Source organism: Manihot esculenta, chromosome 10, assembly GCF_001659605.2.
Source record: "Manihot esculenta cultivar AM560-2 chromosome 10, M.esculenta_v8, whole genome shotgun sequence".
Taxonomy (NCBI): Eukaryota; Viridiplantae; Streptophyta; class Magnoliopsida; order Malpighiales; family Euphorbiaceae; genus Manihot; species Manihot esculenta.
This window is the reverse complement of record NC_035170.2, coordinates 8825066-8846434: the sequence shown is the minus strand read 5'-3', so window position 1 is coordinate 8846434 and position 21369 is coordinate 8825066. Positions and strand designations below refer to the sequence as shown.

Here is a 21369-nt window from a genome sequence, read left to right as displayed (position 1 = left end):
AAAGTTGGGTTTTTGGCTTGAAAGCAGACTTTCGGCCGCCGAAGGTAATGTTCGGCCGCCGAAAGTGCCTGAATTTCGTCTCTGGAGAGAGAGTTCGGCCGCCGAAGGTGCCGCCGAACCTGCCTGACTTTCGTCTCTGTCTGGGACTTTCGGCCGCCGAAGGTGCCGCCGAAAGTGCCCTGTCCAGCCTTTTCATGAGTATTTTCTATGCATGTTTAAGTGATGCTTTAGGGGGTTTTTGAGGAGTTGTTTATGAGTTGTTTAGAGTATGTTTGGCACCTCACTGGTGTCCACCTGTGTAGGACCGGACCCGAGGAACCGAGGTGTTTAGCAGTGTTAGCTGCTTCAGAGTTAGTCCCGAGCTAGCCAGAGGTGAGTGGAACTAACCCTTATGTTTTAAATCAAATGTTTTCAGCATGCTCAAACATGTTCATGCATCATGAATACCATGTTATGCAATAGGTTGTTTGCATTAGAATTCACGAATATGATGCATTGCATAATACGATGATAATGATGTGGATGGATACTGGATGATCCTCTAGCCCTCAGTATGTTATGACATGATATGGTATGATATGATATGGCATGTACGATATGAGATGAGATGAGAAGTCCAGGTGTGGCCGTATCGCCCCTGGCATAGAGCATGAGAAGTCCAGGTGTGGCCGTATCGCCCCTGGCATAGAGCATATGAAGTCCAGGCGTGGCCGTATCGCCCCTGGCATAGAGTATTGTTGACTTGTTATGGTACGAGATTGATATGTAGGGGGCTATTGGTGACAGATTCATCCTTGAGGTGATATATTTGTGATGTGACGCATTCCATGATAGCATATGTTAAAATGAACTGTTTTCTTTTATGGTTTCTGCTCACTGGGCTTTTTAGCTCACCCCTCTCCCCTAACCCCAGGGTTGCAGGGTCAGAGGTAGTTCAGGAAGACGACGAGATATGGTTATGGTCAGGACATGTAATAGAATAGTAGTGGACATGATGTAATGTAAGGTTATGTATTGATGTAAAAAGAGATGTATTGCATAATGATATTATGATATATGTTCAGAGTTATAGTATTGTGCTTGGCCCGAGTTGGATAATCCCTTTATACATGAGTTTTATTTTATGTTGTTTCATGTGATGGACCGAGTTTGACATAGGGTATGCTGACCCTAGGGGTTCTATGAGTTCAGTCATAGTGCATACACAGGTCAAACTGGTTAAAGGTAAAGTTTTAGATGTTTTACGATTATGTTTGATCATGTTTGGGATTATACCAGCTGTACAGGATGTATGTTAGGCTTGCTACGGGTCCCGGCGACCTTAAGTCGATCTGGATCCTAGCGCCGGTAGCGGTCCGATTTTCGGGTCGTTACAATGAGCTTCCCTCATAATGTCTTCCTTCACACTGCTTCTATCTGGTACACAAAGTCGACTCCCATAGCGGAGGATCCCTTTGCTATCAAATCTGAACTCTGCACTGTTGCCTGACTGAACAGTCCTGGCAATTTTCATCAACTCTGGGTCCTCGTGCTGTCTCTGAGCTATCTGCTCCAGAAACACAGGTGTCACTCTCATCTGTGCTATCAACGCACCTGTACCAGACAACTCTAGCTGTAACCCCTCTTCTAAGAGCTTATAAAGCTCCATCACTACTGGTCTCCGCTCGGCTGCTAGATGGGCTAAACTGCCTAGTGACTTCCGGCTGAGGGCGTCTGCCACAACATTCGCCTTACCCGGATGATACTGGACCTTACAATCATAATCACTGAGCAATTCGACCCATCTTCTCTGCCTCAAATTTAGCTCTCTCTGACTCAAGATGTACTGTAAACTCTTGTGATCGGTGAAGATCTCGCATTTAACCCCGTAGAGGTAATGCCGCCACATCTTAAGTGCAAAGATAACTGCTGCCATCTCTAGGTCATGGGTAGGGTAATTCAACTCGTGCTTCTTCAACTGTCTCGAAGCATAAGCTATCACCCTATCACTCTGCATCAAAACACAGCCCAATCCCACTCGAGATGTATCACAGAACACTGTGAAATCCTCATTACTGACAAGCAGAGCTAACACTGGTGCTGTTGTCAATCTCCTCTTGAGCTCCGCAAAGCTCTCTTCACACTGGTCTGACCAGACAAACTTCTGGTTCTTCTGAGTCAGTTTGGTCATCGGAGCTGCTATCTTTGAGAAGTTCTGAACGAACCTCCTGTAGTAACCTGCCAGTCCCAGAAAGCTTTTAATCTCAGTCACTGTAGTGGGTCTGGGCCAGTTAGCTACAGCCTCTATCTTCTTGGGGTCTACCTCAATACCCTCTGCTGATACCACATGTCCCAAGAAGGAAATGCTCCTCAACCAAAACTCACACTTCGAGAATTTGGCATATAAACCATGCTCTCTCAGTGTCTGCAGAACTATCCTCAGATGCTGGGCATGCTCCTCTGCATCTCTGGAATACACTAAAATATCATCGATGAAAACAATGACAAAGTGATCCAGAAACTCACTGAAGACTCTGTTCATGAGATCCATGAATGCTGCAGGGGCGTTAGTCAATCCGAACGGCATCACTAAGAACTCATAATGCCCATATCTGGTCCTGAAAGCTGTCTTAGGCACATCTGCCTCTCTGAATCTCAATTGATGATACCCGGATCTCAGATCTATTTTCGAGAAACAACCTGCTCCAGCTAGCTGGTCAAATAGATCATCAATCCTAGGTAGAGGATACCTATTCTTGGTAGTGACCTTGTTCAACTGTCTGTAGTCGATACAAAGTCTGAGGGATCCATCCTTCTTTCTGACAAAGAGTACTGGAGCACCCCAAGGTGAGGTACTGGGGCAGATGAAACCCTTATCTACCAAGTCCTGCAACTGTTCTTTCAACTCTTTTAACTCTGCTGGCGCCATCCTGTAGGGAGGAATAGAGATAGGTCTGGTACCTGGCAGCAATTCAATTTCAAACCCTATCTCCCTATTAGGTGGGAGTCCTGGTAAATCGTCTGGGAACACATCGAGAAACTCTCGGACGACTGGTACTGTGGCTGGTTCCCTAACCTGACTATCTAGCTCTCTCACATGAGCTAGAAACCCCTGACAACCCCTCCTAAGCAACCGACGAGCCTGAAGGGCTGAAATCATACCTCTGGGTGTACCTCTCCTGTCTCCTCTGAAGACACACTCTGACCCATCCTGATCTCTGAGACTCACTATCTTCTCTCTACAGTCCAAAGTAGCACTATATGTAGATAGCCAATCCATCCCTAGAATGACATCAAAATCTGTCAAGTCTAGAACCACAAGGTCAGCTGGAAGGCATCTACCCTCTATGAACACTGGACTGAAACGACAGACTAACACTGCCACTGATGGGTCACATTTAGGTCCACTGACCCAGAGAGGATACTCTAACTCAGAACTGATCAAACCCAATCTCTCTATGGCTCTCGAAGCAATAAAGGAATGAGAAGCACCGGGGTCCATCAAAGCATACACATCTGAACACCCAATGATGAGATTACCTGACACCACTGTGTTCGACGTGTTAGCCTCCTCCTGCGTCACAGTGAAAATCCGTGCTGGGGCTACTTGATTTCCACCTCGGGAACCTGCTGCTGAAGTAGAGGCTGCCCCTCTCCCTCTACCTCTGCCACTACTCTGAGGCATGACTGGAGCTGCTGGCTGTACCACACTGTCGGAACTCATCTGCTGGGATGGTGCAAAAGTCATCTGAGGACAATCCCGAGCAATATGCCCTTCCTGTCCACAGCGAAAACAAGCTGTAGATCCCAACCGACAAACTCCTCCATGTGGTTTTCCGCATCTTCTGCATACTGGAGCTGTGCCAGAGCTTGAGCCATTACCTATTCCCAGACCTGACTTGACTTTACTCCAGAACTTACTCTTTGTTCCTTTTGCTCTATCCCATCTCTTGCTGCCTGAGGGTGCTGAACTGGGGGCCTTAGAACCCGAAGCCTGTGCCTTTGACTGTTTCTGAATATTGGCACTAGCTTCCATTTTCCTGGCTGCGTCCACTATGGTGTGGAAACTCTCCTTTTCTGCTGGAAGAATCAAGGAAGAATACCTGGGATGCAGTCTCATAGTATATCTCCTTGCCTTCTTCTGATCAGTATCATAGGCTTGACCCACATACTGAAGCAAATCCAGGAACTTATCTGTAAATTCATCAACACTCATTTCGTCTGTCTGTCTCAACTGTTCAAATTCTATGACTTTCATCTCCCTGGAGCTATCGAGAAAAGCCCACCCTGCAAACTCATTGGCGAACTCTCCCCAAGACATACTGTCCACCCTAGGTTCCACATAATTCTTAAACCATTCTCTGGCTTTCTTGCATTTAAGTGTAAACCCTGCCATCTCAATGGCTCTACTATCATCAGCTCCCAATTCACTGGTTATCATCCTAATTGATCTGAAGTATTCAAATGGATCATCTCCCGTGTTATATTTAGGAGCATCCAATTTCAAGTACTCCATCATTTGTACTTTACCTCCAGATGAGCTAGGTTGATGTCTGTCAACAACAGGGGCTACTTGTTCTGATGGTGGTGGTACTGGGTCATTTGGCTCTGGGTGTGCTGCACTTGGATGGGTAGGGGAAGATGGATACATAGGATATGGTGGGTAATAAGGAGGATAAGGCATATATGGCATGTAAGGGGGATATGGGACAAAACGAGAGTACTCCGACATACCTCCCATCGGATACTCTGGTTCCTGCGGAAAGGATGGATATCCATAACCTGAGGCCTGAGCACCTCCCTGCGACAATCCCATACCTTCCTCAAATCTGCCTACACCCATACTATCATCTCTAGACTGATCAATCTCCATAGCCTCCCTCCTTTCCTCTGATCTTTCTCCTCTCACTGTACCTCTTCTACTCTCGTCTACAGACCTTCTCGGGTCTGTTGACGTACCTTCCCTGCTAGATCTCTGCGACCTTGCCCTTGGCAATGCAGGAGGACGAGCAGTTGGTCTCTCACTCTCTGGTGGGACTCCAGTCAATCGAGCTGATCGACGAGTTCCTCTCATCTTTACTCTCTGAAAAACAACACATAACATAACACTTTAGCACATAAACATCAATAAAACACATGCATAACTCATGGCATGAAACAGATAGGACTAAACACCCTATCCTAGTGGACATGATTTCCTATTGTGCTTGACCACTTTTAACCTCTATGAGCCCGACACTGTCTCTATAGGTCCGATCATGTGAACCTAGGGCTCTGATACCAATCTGTAACGACCCCAAAATGGACTGTCACCGGCGCTAGGATTCAGGTCGGCTTAAGGCCGCCAGAACCCGTAGCAAGCCTGCTATCCTCTCTGCGAACCTGTAAACTCATACATGATCATACATTTTCTGTGAAAATAAAAATTCTTTTCTGAACCAAGGCTTAACCTGTGCATGCACTATCTCTATACTCTGTACTCTGTACTCTGTACCCCTTACTAGAGCTTGCTCTAGATGGGTTAACTCATACCTGTTAAGCCTGGTTTGTTTTTCACACACAGTACAACATAGATACATATACAGATCATGTATAAAACATACAGCACTAAGTCAAGCACATTTCTAACTTTATACACAACTATTACAGCTCTTTAATATTACATGTCCACTCTAAGCTATTACAAATCTCTTTACTCTTTCTGTACTCTGCTGGACTGTCCCTGTACACTGTACACTGAACCTGCAAAACTGGGGTTAAGGGAGTGGGATGAGCTCTATAGCCCAGTGAGTAGAACAGTAAAACATCTCAGTAAAATATGATCCCATGGAATGCATCATATCACAGACAAGCCACATCAAGAGTAAACCTGTCACCACATAGTCCCAGTAACTCTGTGCCAGGGCGTAGAATCGAGCACCTGGTCTTCCTGTCATATATGTATATGTGTATATAACACCTCTGTACTTACCATTGCCAGGGCGTAGTCAAAGGCTCCTGGTCTTTACTATACCTGCCAGGGCGTAGTCAAAGGCTCCTAGTCTTTACTATACCTGCCAGGGCGTAGTCAAAGGCTCCTGGACTTCCTGTCTGAGACTATTGGATCATTCAGCATTCACTCACGTCACCAAATAACGATGCAATGCAACATATTCGTGGATACTAATGCAATCACCCTATTGCATAATCATGATGCATGAGATATGCTAAAACATTCCATTGTGCAAGTAAACAAGTTAAGGTTAGTTCCACTCACCTCTGGCTAACTGGACTGACTCTGCAGGCTCTGAACACTCTGGAGCAGTACTCACTGCTGCTCTCTCTGGTTCCTCTGGTCTGTACCTATACAGATGGACGCAAATGAGGGACCAAACTAGCTGATGACCAACTCGATACTCCCCAAGACTCCCCTTAAACTCACTCTAATATCCATATGCAAAGCATGCAAAGGAAAGCTGGACAGGACACTTTCGGCGGCAGGTTCGGCGGCCGAAAGTCCTCTCCAGAGACGAAACTCAAGCACCTTCGGCGGCCGATCTTCCACTTTCGGCAGCCGAACCCTTTCGGGGGCAAGTTTCGGAGGCCAAAAGGCACTCCAGAGACGAAAGTCTCTATCCTTTGGCGGCACCTTCGGCGGCCGAACTCCCCTCCAGAGCCGAAAGTCCAAAAGCTCGGGGGCAAGCTTAGGCAGCCGAAACCACCTCCTCACACCTCCTCAGGGGTTCGGCGGCCGAATGTACCTTCGGCTGCCGAACCTGAGTTCAGCAGTAGGGCAGAAACTTGCCCTGCCTCTCGCCCAATGCACAAAACTCACTCCACTTCACACACCTCAATCCTTCCACGTGCATACACTCATGTATATGCTCAAAGGGGTCAGAAACTACCTTAAAACCCCAAAAACACAACACAAACAACACAGAAACAGGTTCTATGCACAAAATCATCAAAACCTCACACATAACCCTATTCATGCACCTCTCTCCATCAACCCCATAAAACCTTCAGAAAACATAAAAACAAGCTCAGGATCTTGAAAGAATACTCACAAAGTAGATGAATGATCCTAATGTGGAGTTTTGAAGCAACTCTTCTTCAAACTCTCCAAACTTCACACCTTTGAGTTTTTTAGCTTAAAACCTTCAAAAGATCATAAAAACTAATCAAATCGTTGCATGATTTAATGAAAACATGAAAGAATACTCACAAAGGACAGAGTTTCACCTCAGCAAGTGAAAGAAATGGTGCTCTTACCGCTTCAACCGACTGAGGGCCATTTATAGGTGGCTGGCTAGACCACCTTCGGCGGCCACACGTGAAACCGAAAGCCATGCATGTTCGGCGGCCGAACCTCAACTTTGGCGGCCAAACCTGGCTTTTCTGCCTTGGTTCATTTCACTCAAAACCTCATTTCCTTATGCTTTAAAACTATGAAACATACCAAAACCTTTTAGAAAAACATAAATCTAACCCCTCTAGAGACTTTCGACATCCTGAACTTCATCGGAAAGTAGAATTCTGATGCCGGACTCTAGCCGGGTATTACATGGGTCTTCCGCATTAAACAAAAATCAGATGGGAGTGTTCACCATTATTAAGCGAGACTTATGGCTAAAGGTTTTCATCACCGTCCAGGAATAGATTATTTTGAGACTTTATGTCCGGTGGTTAAACCTACAACAATACAAATAGTCTTGTCTCTAGCTATCTCTTATGGCTGGTTTATCAAGCAGTTAGACGTTTCCAATGCATTCTTACATGGTGACTTAGATGATGTTGTCTTTATGGAGCAGCTGCCTGGTTTTCAAGATCAGACAAAACCTGACTTTGTCTGTCGATTGCATCGATCTCTTTATGGTCTTCATCAAGCTCCATGACAGTGGTATAAACGTCTATTCTCGGCTTTGTTGCTCCATGATTTTCGATCATCTCCTGCTGATTCATCATTATTTATTTATGTTAGAAATAGCATTCTCATCTTTGTTTTGGTATACATTGATGGTATCATTGTGACTGGGTCTAATATCACAATTGTGCAGCAGATTATTAAATCCTTATAGTCAGTTTTTCTATTAAAGGACTTAGGCCGACTTGATTATTTTTTAGGTATGGAGGCACATTGAACATATACAAGTCTTTTGCTTACACAACAAAAATACATCATGGATTTGCTTTCAAAGGCGCAAATGTTTGATTGCAAGGGTATTTCTACCCTTGCGAGTTCCAATGACAAAATTACTGCTATGCAAAGTACTATTTTCTTTGATTCTACTTTGTACAAAAGCATTGTTGGTGGATTGCAGTATTTAAGTCTCACTTATCCTGAGGTATGTTATTCCGTTCACAAAGTATCACAATTTGTGCATGTGCCAATAAATGAGAATTGAATTTTTGTCAAAAGCATATTGCGATACTTGAAAGCAACAACCAGCTATGGTCTTTTGTTCTCGAAATCGTTGGATACAAACCTGAATGTATACATGGATGTTGATTGGGCAAGTGATTTAGATGATCGAAAATCTACAACTGGCTTTGCCATTTTTATGGACAAAAATCTTATTTATTGGAATTCCAAGAAGCAACAAACCGTTGCCAAGTCTTCCACCGAGGCTGAGTACAGGGCAATTGGTTTTGCAATTATAGAGCTTACTTGGATATAATCTCTTTTATGAAATATTAGGTATGCTTCTAAAGAAATTCCCAATCTCTAGTGTGACAATATTGGAGCTACATATTTATCTGCTGTAACGACCCGGAAACCGGACCGCTACCGGCGCTAGGATCCAGATCGACTTAAGGTCGCCGGGACCCCTAGCAAGCCTAACATACATCCTGTAATACCCGGCTAGACTCCGATATCGGAATTCCTACCGTCCGGTGGAATCTCGGATGTCGGAAGCCTCTAGTAGGGTAGAATCATGTTTTTATAAAATGTTTTAAGGTATTTCATGGTTTTAAGTATAATGGAAATGAGTTTTTGCATGAAAACAACCTTGAAGGAAAACTCAGGTTCGGCCGCCGAACATGCATGCCTTCGGGAGCGCCTTTAGGCCCCCGAAAGCATAAGTGAGGAAAGTCCAGGTTCGGCCGCCGAACCTCAAGTTCGGCCGCCGAACATGGCATGCATGCGAAGGCACGTTCGGCCCCCGAACGTGGCCTGGCCAGCCACTATAAAAGGGTCCCTTAGCCGAAAATGGGCGAGCTTTTTCCCCCATTTCCGGCCAAGGTGAGTTCTCCGCCACCCCTCACCGATCTTGAGTCTTTTCCTTCAGATCTTTCAAGTTTTTCACTAGTTTTCATCTTGTTTTGAAGATTTCCGAGTTTTAAGCAAGTTTTGGAGCTTTGAGGTTCAAGAACCCAAAATCTCCCACCTCCGAGTTTAGGACGTCTCTCTCTCGATCTTCAAGAGGTAAGAGCCGATCTTAAGCTCATTTCATGTTTAAAGTAAGTTTTATGCAAGATCTATGGGGTAGAATGCATGTTTAGCTCATGGTTAGGTTTATGAGTTTTATTTGTGTTTTTGGACAATGTGAGTTGCTTCTGTGTTGTAGTTGGGGTTTTTGATGGTTTGATACCCCTAGGAACTTGTATGTTGCTTGTGTATGATTGAGGAATGTTGTAGAATAGGTTTATGCATGTTTGGATGAGATGGGAGGCATAAATGCATAGGGGAGCTGAGTTTCTGCCATTCTGGGAGAAACCAGGTTCGGCAGCCGAAGGAACTTTCGGCCGCCGAACATGCTTGTGGAGGCAGCCTTCGGCTGCCGAAGCTTGCCCCCGAAAGGAGACTTTCGTCTCTGTCTGGGACTTTCGCCCGCCGAAGGTGCCGCCGAACATGCATGAGTTTCGCCTCTGTCTGGGAGTTTCGGCCGCCGAAGGTGCCGCCGAACCTGCCTGACTTTGGGCTCTGGAGGGACTTTCGGCTGGATGCTCCCAAATACAAGTCAGGGGATGACCCCTTTGAGTATCTGAGAGTAGTGAAGACAATAACTGATGAGCTAGGGGCGAGTGATAGCAGGGCCATTCAGATGGCAGGGTTCACTTTAAAGTGCAAGAAGGCACGGGAATGGTTCAAGTGTTATGTGGACCCGAGACTAGACGGTATGACATGGGAGGAATTTGCGAATGAGTTCGCTGGATGGGCTTTTCCAGACAGTTCCAGAGAACTGAAGATGATTGAGTTTGAGCAACTGAGGCAGACAGAGCACATGAGCGTGGAGGAGTTCACAGATAAATTCTTGGAGCTATTGCCTTTTTCAGGGCAAGCTCTAGATTCAGACACGAAGAAAGCCAAGAGATATGTGATGAAGCTGCATTCCAGGTACTCCTCGTTGATTCAGTCAGTTGAGAGGGAAAGTTTCCACACTGTGGTGGATATGGCTCGAAGGATGGAAGCGAGTGCTATAGTTGAGGGGTCAGTGAAGCAGTCAGCGACCCAGTCTTCAGGGGTTAAGACCCCAGGCAGAGGAGGGCCAGGTCTCTCTTCTCAGAGCTCAAGTAAGAAGAGGTGGGACAACACCACCAAGAAGCCGAAGAAGAATAAGTTTTGGAATAAGCTGAAGTCCGGTCTGGGATTTGGCGGTGGCTCGAGCTCAGGCTCAGATGGTACAGAATGCCAGAGGTGTGGAAGGCCGCACAGGGGAGTGTGTCGAGCTGAGACTAATACATGTTTCAGATGCGGACAGGAGGGACACATAGCTCGGGAGTGTCCTAGAGCACCTTTTATGGGCCAGCCCCAGCAGACAGCTTCTGGTAGTGTGGCACAGCCAGCGGCTCCAGTCACAACTCAGGGCAGTGGCAGAGGTAGAGGGAGAGGGGCAGCCTCTTCTTCTGGTTCCCGAGGTGAAGGTCCATAAGCTCCAGCCAGGATCTTCACCATGACTCAGCAGGAGGCTAACACATCCAACACCGTGGTGTCAGGTAATCTCGTCATTGGGTGTTCTGATGTGTATGCTTTAATGGACCCGGGTGCATCTCATTCTTTTATTGCTCCGAGAGCCGTTGAGAGGTTGGGTCTGATAGTCTCTGGGTTAGAGTGTCCCCTATGGGTCAGTGGACCCAAGTGTGACCCGTCAGTGGCAGAGTCAGTCTGCCAGTACAGTCCAATTTTTGTAGAGGGAAGATGCCTCTCCGCCGACCTAGTGGTTCTAGATTTGACAGACTTTGACGTCATTCTAGGGATGGATTGGCTATCTACTCATGGTCTTACCTTGGACTGCAGGGACAAGGTAGTCAGGTTTAGAGATCAGAACGGGTCAGAGGTCGTCTTCAGAGGAGACAAGAGGGGCACACCTAGAGGTCTGATATCAGCTCTTCAGGCTCGTAGGTTGCTTAGGAAGGGATGTCAGGGGTACTTAGCTCATGTGAGAGAGCTAGACAGTCAGGTCAGGGAGCCAGCTTCGGTGCCAGTTGTCAGAGAGTTTCAGGACGTCTTTCCAGATGAGCTTCCAGGTTTACCACCTGCTAGGGAGATAGAGTTCGAGATAGAGTTGGTGCCTGGAACTAGACCGATCTCTATCCCTCCCTACAGGATGGCCCCAGCCGAGTTGAAGGAATTGAAGGAGCAGTTGCAGGAGCTGGTAGAAAGGGGCTTCATCCGACAGAGTACCTCACCTTGGGGTGCTCCGATCTTGTTTGTGAGAAAGAAGGATGGATCCCTCAGACTTTGTATCGACTACAGGCAGTTGAACAAAGTCACTACCAAAAATAGGTACCCTCTGCCAAGGATCGATGATCTATTCGACCAGCTAACAGGAGCGGGTTGTTTCTCCAAAATAGATCTAAGATCGGGGTACCATCAGCTAAGGATAAGAGATGAAGATGTACCAAAGACAGCTTTCAGGACCAGATATGGGCATTTTGAGTTCCTTGTGATGCCGTTTGGGTTAACCAACGCCCCTGCAGCATTCATGGATCTCATGAACAGAGTGTTCAGTCAATACCTGGATCACTTCGTTATTGTCTTCATTGATGATATCTTAGTGTATTCCAGGAACGCAGAGGAGCATGCCCATCATCTGAGGTTGGTTCTGCAGACTTTAAGGGAACATGGCTTGTATGCCAAGTTCTCTAAGTGTGAGTTCTGGCCGAGGAGCATTTCGTTCTTGGGGCATGTGGTGTCGAAAAATGGTATAGAGGTAGACCCCAAGAAGACAGAAACTGTGGCTAACTGGCCTAGACCCACTTCAGTGATGGAGATCAGGAGTTTCTTGGGTTTGGCAGGTTACTACAGGAGGTTCGTTCAGGACTTCTCAAAGATAGCAGCTCCTCTGACCAGACTAACCAGGAAGAATCAGAAGTTTGTGTGGACCGACCAGTGCGAAAAGAGTTTTGAAGAGCTTAAGAAGAGGTTGACTTCAGCACCAGTTTTAGCTCTGCCATCTAGTGATGAGGACTTTACAGTCTTTTGTGATGCGTCCCGTGTGGGACTGGGTTGTGTACTAATGCAGAATGAGAGGGTGATCGCTTATGCTTCTAGGCAGCTGAAGAAGCATGAGTTGAATTACCCCACACATGACCTTGAGATGGCAGCAGTAATCTTTGCACTCAAGATGTGGAGGCACTACCTCTACGGGGTAAAATCTGAGATCTTCACGGATCATAAAAGCCTGCAGTACATCCTGAGTCAAAGAGATTTGAACTTGAGACAGAGGAGATGGGTAGAGCTGCTGAGTGACTATGATTGCAAGATTCAGTACCATCCGGGTAAGGAAAATGTTGTGGCAGACGCCTTAAGCCGGAAATCACTCGGCAGTTTATCCCACATATCAGCCGAAAGGAGGCCAGTGGTGAAGGAGTTTTACAAGCTCATTGAGGAAGGTCTACAGATGGAGTTGTCTGGTACAGGTGCCTTGGTGGCCCAGATGAGAGTGGCACCCGTGTTTCTGGAGCAGGTGGCTCAGAAACAGCATGAGGACCCGGAGTTAGTGGAGATTGCCAGGACTGTTCAGTCAGGCAATGATAGTGAGTTCAGATTCGACAGCAAGGGGATTCTCCGCTATGGGAGCAAACTATGTGTACCAGATGACATAGGGCTAAAAGGAGACATTATGAGAGAGGCTCATAAAGCAAGATACAGCATTCACCCCGGAGCCACCAAGATGTATCAAGATCTAAAGAAGGTTTATTGGTGGCCAGCTATGAAGAAGGAAGTGGCACAGTTTGTGTCAGTCTGCGAAGTGTGTCAGAGGGTGAAGCTGGAACATCAGAAGCCGGTTGGAATGCTTAACCCGCTACCTATTCCAGAATGGAAATGGGAAAATATAGCTATGGACTTCGTAGTGGGGTTACCGGCAGCATCCAACAGATTGGACTCCATATGGGTGATTGTGGACAGACTCACCAAATCTGCTCACTTCATCCCTGTCAGGAGTGGCTATTCTGTGGACAAGTTGGCGCAGGTGTACGTTGATGAGATCGTCAGGCTGCATGGGGTCCCTGTTTCGATAGTGTCAGATAGAGGGACCCAGTTCACCTCCAGGTTTTGGCGGAGTCTGCAGAACGCCATGGGTACTAGGTTGGATTTCAGTACTGCCTTCCACCCCCAGACTGACGGACAGTCAGAAAGGACCATCCAGACTATCAAGGATATGCTCAGGATGTGTGTGCTGGACTTTGGCGGTTCTTGGAGGCAGCATCTACCTTTGGTGGAGTTTGCCTACAATAACAGCCATCATGCTAGCATCGGGATGGCTCCATATGAAGCTTTGTATGGGAGGAAGTGTAGATCACCTGTTTGTTGGGAGGAAGTTGGAGAAAAGGCCTTGGCAGGGCCTGAACTAGTAGAGATCACCAGCAGGGTGGTACCCATAATCAGAGAAAGGATCAAGACTGCTGCAAGCAGACAGAAGAGTTATGCAGACATCCGCAGAAGGCAGTTAGAGTTTCAGGAGGGGGATCTAGTATTGCTCAAGGTGTCTCCTATGAAAGGAGTGGTTCGTTTTGGGAAGAAAGGTAAACTAGCCCCACGATACATCGGACCCTTTGAAATCTTGCAAAAGATTGGGAATGTGTCGTACAAGCTGGATTTACCTGCTTCAATGGAAAGAATCCATCCGGTTTTCCATGGTTCGATGTTGAGGAAGTTTGTGTCAGATCCGAGCAAGGTTCTTAGTGAGCCTGATGTGGAGGTCCAAGAGGATCTCACCTATGTTGAACAGCCAGTACGGATCATAGACACCCAGATCAGAAAGTTAAGGAACAAGGAAATCCCGATGGTGAAAGTCCTGTGGAACCACCACAATTTGGAGGAATGCACTTGGGAGACACGGGAGTCTATGCTCCAGTAGTACCCTCATCTCTTTTGAGGTTAGATCTCTATGTGTTTATGTGCTATGTATGTATGTATGTTATGCTTTATGTCATGCTATGTGCTAGTTGAGAAACATTCGGGGACGAATGTTCTTAAGGGGGGGAGAATGTAATACCCGGCTAGACTCATGTATCGGAATTCCTACCGTCTGATGGAATCTCGGATGTCGGAAGCCTCTAGTAGGGTAGAATCATGTTTTTATAAAATGTTTTAAGGTATTTCATGGTTTTAAGTATAATGGAAATGAGTTTTTGCATGAAAACAACCTTGAAGGAAAACTCAGGTTCGGCCGCCGAATCTCAAGTTCGGCCGCCGAACATGCATGCCTTCGGGAGCGCCTTTAGGCCCCCGAAAGCATAAGTGAGGAAAGTCCAGGTTCGGCCGCCGAACCTCAAGTTCGGCCGCCGAACATGGCATGCATGCGGAGGCACGTTCGGCCCCCGAACGTGGCCTGGCCAGCCACTATAAAAGGGTCCCTTAGCCGAAAACGGGCGAGCTTTTTCCCCCATTTCCGGCCAAGGTGAGTTCTCCGCCACCCCTCACCGATCTTGAGTCTTTTCCTTCAGATCTTTCAAGTTTTTCACTAGTTTTCATCTTGTTTTGAAGATTTCCGAGTTTTAAGCAAGTTTTGGAGCTTTGAGGTTCAAGAACCCAAAATCTCCCACCTCCGAGTTTAGGACGTCTCTCTCTCGATCTTCAAGAGGTAAGAGCCGATCTTAAGCTCATTTCATGTTTAAAGTAAGTTTTATGCAAGATCTATGGGGTAGAATGCATGTTTAGCTCATGGTTAGGTTTATGGGTTTTATTTGTGTTTTTGGACAATGTGAGTTGCTTGTGTGTTGTAGTTGGGGTTTTTTATGGTTTGATGCCCTTAGGAACTTGTATGTTGCTTGTGTATGATTGAGGAATGTTGTAGAATAGGTTAATGCATGTTTGGATGAGATGGGAGGCATAAATGCATAGGGGAGCTGAGTTTCTGCCATTCTGGGAGAAACCAGGTTCGGCAGCCGAAGGAACTTTCGGCCGCCGAACATGCTTGTGGAGGCAGCCTTCGGCTGCCGAAGCTTGCCCCCGAAAGGAGACTTTTGTCTCTGTCTGGGACTTTCGGCCGCCGAATGTAACGACCCGAAAATCGGACCGCTACCGGAGTCTAGCCGGGTATTACATTCTCCCCCCCTTAAGAACATTCGTCCCCGAATGTTTCTCAACTAGTACATGCATAACATGGCAAAGAACATAACACATACAAGGCACATAAACACATAGGGATCTAACCTTAAAAGAGATGAGGGTACTGCTGAAGCATGGACTCCCGTGTCTCCCAAGTGCATTCTTCTATATTGTGGTGGTTCGCTACGGGAAGAAAGGTAAACTAGCCCCACGATACATCGGACCCTTTGAAATCTTGCAAAAGATTGGGAATGTGTCGTACAAGCTGGATTTACCTGCTTCGATGGAAAGAATCCATCCGGTTTTCCATGTTTCAATGTTGAGGAAGTTCGTGTCAGATCCGAGCAAGGTTCTTAGTGAGCCTGATGTGGAGGTCCAAGAGGATCTCACCTATGTCGAACAGCCAGTGCGGATCATAGACACCCAGATCAGAAAGTTAAGAAACAAGGAAATCCCGATGGTGAAGGAAATGGGAAAATATAGCTATGGATTTCGTAGTGGGGTTACCGGCGGCGTCCAACAGAGTGGACTCTATATGGGTGATTGTGGACAGACTCACCAAATCTGCTCACTTCATTCCTGTCAGGAGTGGCTACTCTGTGGACAAGTTGGCGCAGCGGAAGCGTGGTGGGCCCATAACCCACAGGTCCCTGGATCGAAACCAGGCTCTGATACCATTCTGTAACGACCCGAAAATCGGACCGCTACCGGAGTCTAGCCGGGTATTACACCGAAGGTGCCGCCGAACATGCATGAGTTTCGCCTCTGTCTGGGAGTTTCGGCCGCCGAAGGTGCCGCCGAACCTGCCTGACTTTCGGCTCTGGAGGGACTTTCGGCCGCCGAAAGTGCCCTGTTCAGCCATTTCTTGCATGTTTTTCTATGATTATTCCATGATGTTTTAGGGGGTTTTTGGGGAATAGTTTAGAGTTATGTTCAGGTATGTTTGGTCCCTCATTTGAGTCCACCTGTGTAGGTTCGGACCCGAGGAACCGAGGACCCCAGCAGTGAGTCTGTTGCCCCAGTGTCTGGTCAGAGCTATCCAGAGGTGAGTGGAATAACTTACTATGTTTTAAAGCAAATAATGGACTTTTAGCATGATTCACGCATCATGAATGCCATGAAATATACTAGGTTGTTTGCATTAGAGTTTCACGAATATGTTGCATTGCACATTTTATTGTTGATGTGGATGAATGTTGGATGATCCATAGCCCTCGATCTATGATATGACGATGTGATATGTACGGTACGGAAAGTAAGACCAGTGGGACCCATTCTACGTTCGCTGGCACTATGTAAGGGAAAGACCAGGACCCATTCTACGTTCTGGCACAGTTGGACCATGTTATGTTATGATATGTAAGGGAAAGATCAGGATCCATTCTACGTTCTGGCACAGTTGAACCATGTAGAGGGCTATTGGGGACAGGTTCATCCTTGATGTGATTAGCTGTGATGTGATGCATTCCATGTTATCATATGTTTTAAGTGTTTTATTATTCTGCTCACTGGGCTCTAGTAGCTCACCCCTCTCCCATTTTCCCCAAGATTGCAGGTACAGGGTAGACCAGGAGGTTTACAAGAGTAGTGAAGTCACGTGTATGAAATAGTTAGTGTGGACATGATAGATGTATTAATGTTATGTAAAAGTACAGTTTCAGTCATGTAATGATATTGAGGATTAGTTATTGTGCTTGACATTGTGTATGAGATATCCCTTTTATTACATGATCAAAATGTTTTATTATGTTCATGAAAGCCAACTCATCTCATGATGTATCGCCCATTGGGGCATTGATGAGATCCCACAGAGGGATCATGATTATGATTATGGCTATGTGCAGTGTATGTTCAGGTTGAGTTGGAGGTATGAAAGAAAAGTTTTAAATTTTTATGTATGTTGTGATCATGTATGGAATTAAACAGGTTTCCAGGATGTATGTTTGGCTTGCTACGGGTCCCGGCGGCCTTAAGTCGACCCGGATCCTAGCTCCGGTAGCGGTCCAATTTTCGGGTCGTTACACATCCTGTATACCTGTTAATTCCATACATGATCATACATATACATAAAAACTTTAAACTTTTCTTTCATTCACCAAGCTTACTCTGTGCATGCACATACTCAATATCATAAAACCCCACACTAGAGCCCTCATCAAATGCTCCAATGGGGTAACATATCATACATTAAGCTTGGTTTACATAAACATCATCATTTAAACATTAACATAAAATCATGTATCAAAAGGGATTAACCATACACTCGGGCCAAGCACAACTCTATCCATTACATTACATTATAACATTTTACATTTTATTACACATCTTTACATTACATCATGTCCACTACTATTCTATTACAAAACATAACCATAGCCATAACCTGCTGACCTCCTGAACTATCTCTGTCCCTGCAAACCTGGGGTTAGGGGAGAGGGATGAGCTATAAAGCCCAATGAGCATAACTAAATAAGGAAAACATTTAAACATATGCCATCATGAAATGCATCACATCACAAACAATACACATCAAGGATGAACTTGTCACCAATAGCCCTCTACATATCTCATATCATAACATGTCCGACTATGCCAGGGGCGATACGGCCACACCTGGTCTTCTCTTACATAGCTCGTATCATAACATGTCCGACTATGCCAAGGGCGATATGGCCACACCTGGTCTTCTCTTACATATAACATATTGCTAGGGGCGATACGGCCACGCCTGGTCTTTCCATCTCATGTCATATCATATCATATCATAACGTACAGAGGGCTAGAGGATCATTCAATATTCATCCACATCATCATCATCGTATTATGCAATGCATCATATTCGTGAATTTTAATACAAACAACCTATTACATGACATGGTATTCATGATGCATGAACATGCTTAAAACATTTGATTTCTTTAATATAAAAAGAGTTATGTTCTACTCACCTCTGGCTGACGCTTACTAACTCTGGAGCAGCTAACTCACTACTGAACACCTCGGTTCCTCAGGTCCGATCCTACACAGGTGGACTCAAATGAGGGACCAAACATACTCTAATAGGACTCTAAACATCTCCCCAAAAACTCCCTAAAACATCATAAAACAATCATAGAAATCATGCAAAAGAAGACTGAACAGGACACTTTCGGCGGCAGGTTCGACAACCGAAAGTCCTTCCAGAGCCGAAACTCAGCCACTTTCGGCAGCAACTTCGGCGGCCGAAAGTGGTTCCAGAGCCGAAACTCATGCATGTTCGGCGGCACCTTCGGCGGCCGAAACTCCCCTCCAGAGCCGAAAGTCCAACTTTCGGGGGCAGGGTTCGGCAGCCAAAACAAGCCACCATAGGCAGGTTCGACGGTCGAAAGTGCCTTCAGCTGCCGAACCTGAGTTCTTCCAGAAGTGGCAGAACTCAGCCCTTACATGCACAAAAGCCTTCCAAAACTTCCAAACTCAACTACAACACTCACAAGCATGCATAAACATGTATATAAACATATAGGGGTCTCAAACTAGCCTAAACCCCAACAAACATCACATTAAACATGCATTAACATACTTTTATCATAAAGGGTATCAAAACCCAAACATGCACATCCATACAACTCATGCATTCCTAGCCCTTAACCCTTCATAAAACTCACTTAAAACATCATAAAAGATAAAGATCTACACTTACCTCTTGAAGATCGAGGTTTGGTACGACCCAAGCTTGAAGGTATGGAGAGTCCAAGCTCTCAAAACCTTGATCGAAGCTTAAAACTCTTCAAAACAAAGATAAAACTCATGAAAACTTGAGGGATTTGAAGAAAAAGCATGGAAACAACCAAAGGAGAGCATGAACTCACCTATGCCCGAAAATAGAGAGAAAACTCGCCCATTTTTCCGGACAAGGGGCCTTTTATAGGTGGCCGGCTAAACCTCCTTCGGCAGCCAAAACTGCTTCCAAAACTTCACCACGTTCGGCGGCCGAACTTGGGGTTCGACGACCGAAAGAAAGCCACTTTTGAAAGCCTAACGTGCCTCCTAAACAGCCCCATGTTCGGCGGCCGAACCTGGGTTCTTCCCTTTAGGGTCTTTTCTTTCAAAACTCAATTTTTTTTCTCATTGAAAACCTTCAAAACACTTAAAAATATTTTAGAAAACCTTTATTTTACCCTTCTAGAAGGCTCCGACATCCGAGATTTCCGGATTCCAGCGGAGATTCCGCGGAAAGTTGAAATTTCGATGCCGGGGTCTAGCCGGGTATTACATCTGCTAATTCTATTTTTCATGCACGGTCTAAACATTTAGAGGTGGATTTCTATTTTATTTGAGACAAAGTTCAAAAGCAAGAAGTCCATGTTCATTTTATTTGCTCCAAGGACCGGCTTGCTGACATTTTAACAAAGCCACGAGCCAAAGTTCGACATCGAGTACTCATGTATCATTATCAATTCGAGCTTCTACACAAGATACTCGAATTGAGGAGGCCTGATAAGGCTAGATGATAATGATCCTGATAAGGATATATTGTATTTTAAAAAATTGTATTTCTGCCAAACTGTATTTGTCCCTTTGTAACCTATTTGATAGGCTTTATACTTTATATATTTTATACGAATAGAACACAGCAAATACATTGAGAATCCCTTTGTAATATATTTGATAGGCTTTATACGCTATATATTCTATACGAATAGAACACAGTTGATAATTAGTTTGGTTAGCTGATTGGGGATTCTTATTTGAAGTTTCAACATGGAGATATGATTGTTCTTGAGGCCCGCTTTTCTCCATTGGTGGCTGAGGCTCTACCAGTGCGAGAAGCTTTAACTTGGCTCAAAATTCATGCTTTCCATTTAATTATTGTGAAATCTAAATCTCTTATGCTTGCAAGGAACTGCTCTAGATTTTTCTTCTTTAGGACTGATCGTTGAAAATATAAAAACTCTTTTATCTTGTCTCGTTGATGTCAAGTTACAATTTGTTATAAAAAACTACAAATCTAGATTTTTCTTTTTTAGGATTGATCGTTGAAAATATGAAAACTCTTTTATCTTGTCTCGTTGATGTCAAGTTACAATTTGTTATAAAAAACTACAAATCGGGATGTTCATATTCTTGCTTAAGCAATGGTTTCTATGTTAAATTCGAATGAATGAAGTTTTTGTTTTCCATCTATCTTTGTGGATGTTCTATTTTAATATATGGCAATATAAGTTGTTTGTTTTTTTAAAAAAAAAATAAAATAGATGATAATTTTAGTATTTAAATTAATTTTATTGTTAATTAAGAAAATCTTAAAATATATATATAATATAAAAAGTTATTTTTTTAAAATAATGATATAAATTAATTAATAATTTTATTATTTAAATTAATTTTAAAATTTGCTAAGGAAATCTGAAACAAGTATCTAAATTAATTTAAATACAATTAGATTAATTTTAAAATAAAAATTATTGAAATAGCATATTCAAATATTAAATATATATTTAAAAGATTATTAAAATAATGAATTCATATTTTTAAAGTACAAATAAAAATAAGAAATAAAATTTAATTAATGAAAATTAAAAAATTGAATGAAATAACAAAATTTTAAAATGAGTACGTAAAATCACCAACCCTTGTTTAATAAATTAATAATTAAAAAATTATTTCACTTAAATATATTTAATTCTTTTAATTTTTATAATTTATTTATACTATACATAGGAAGGGAGGATTGTAGTTTATTTGGTAAACTAATTTTAAAAATTAGTTAAAAAATATTAAAATATATAAATTTACTAATAATTACAAATTTTAAACTTAATAGATGATTATTTATTTTAATTCAAAATCTATTATATTGTAAAACAATTTAATAATATAAATATTGAAATTATATTATTATTTATTAAAAGAAGTTTTATGATAAAAATTTT

The 21369-nt window shown here is 44.2% G+C and overlaps 1 protein-coding gene across 1 annotated transcript; it reads left to right on the top strand.

Annotated features, from left to right (window-relative positions):
* Window positions 1-8138: 8138 nt before the first annotated feature.
* Window positions 8139-8636, top strand: LOC110624165 (uncharacterized mitochondrial protein AtMg00810-like). Its single transcript, XM_021769283.1, has 2 exons — window positions 8139-8278; window positions 8378-8636. The coding sequence occupies exons 1-2, from the start codon at window positions 8139-8141 to the stop codon at window positions 8634-8636; spliced, it is 399 nt and encodes a 132-aa protein (XP_021624975.1).
* Window positions 8637-21369: the final 12733 nt, after the last annotated feature.

What these genes read in the sequence shown, in the direction of transcription:
- LOC110624165 (XM_021769283.1), top strand. Translation starts at nt 8,139, where the DNA reads ATGGATTTGCTTTCAAAGGCGCAAATGTTTGATTGCAAGGGTATTTCT. An exon ending in AGCATTGTTGGTGGATTGCA is followed by an intron (nt 8,279 to 8,377) that starts GTATTTAAGTCT and finishes TTTTGTCAAAAG; the next exon opens with CATATTGCGATACTTGAAAG.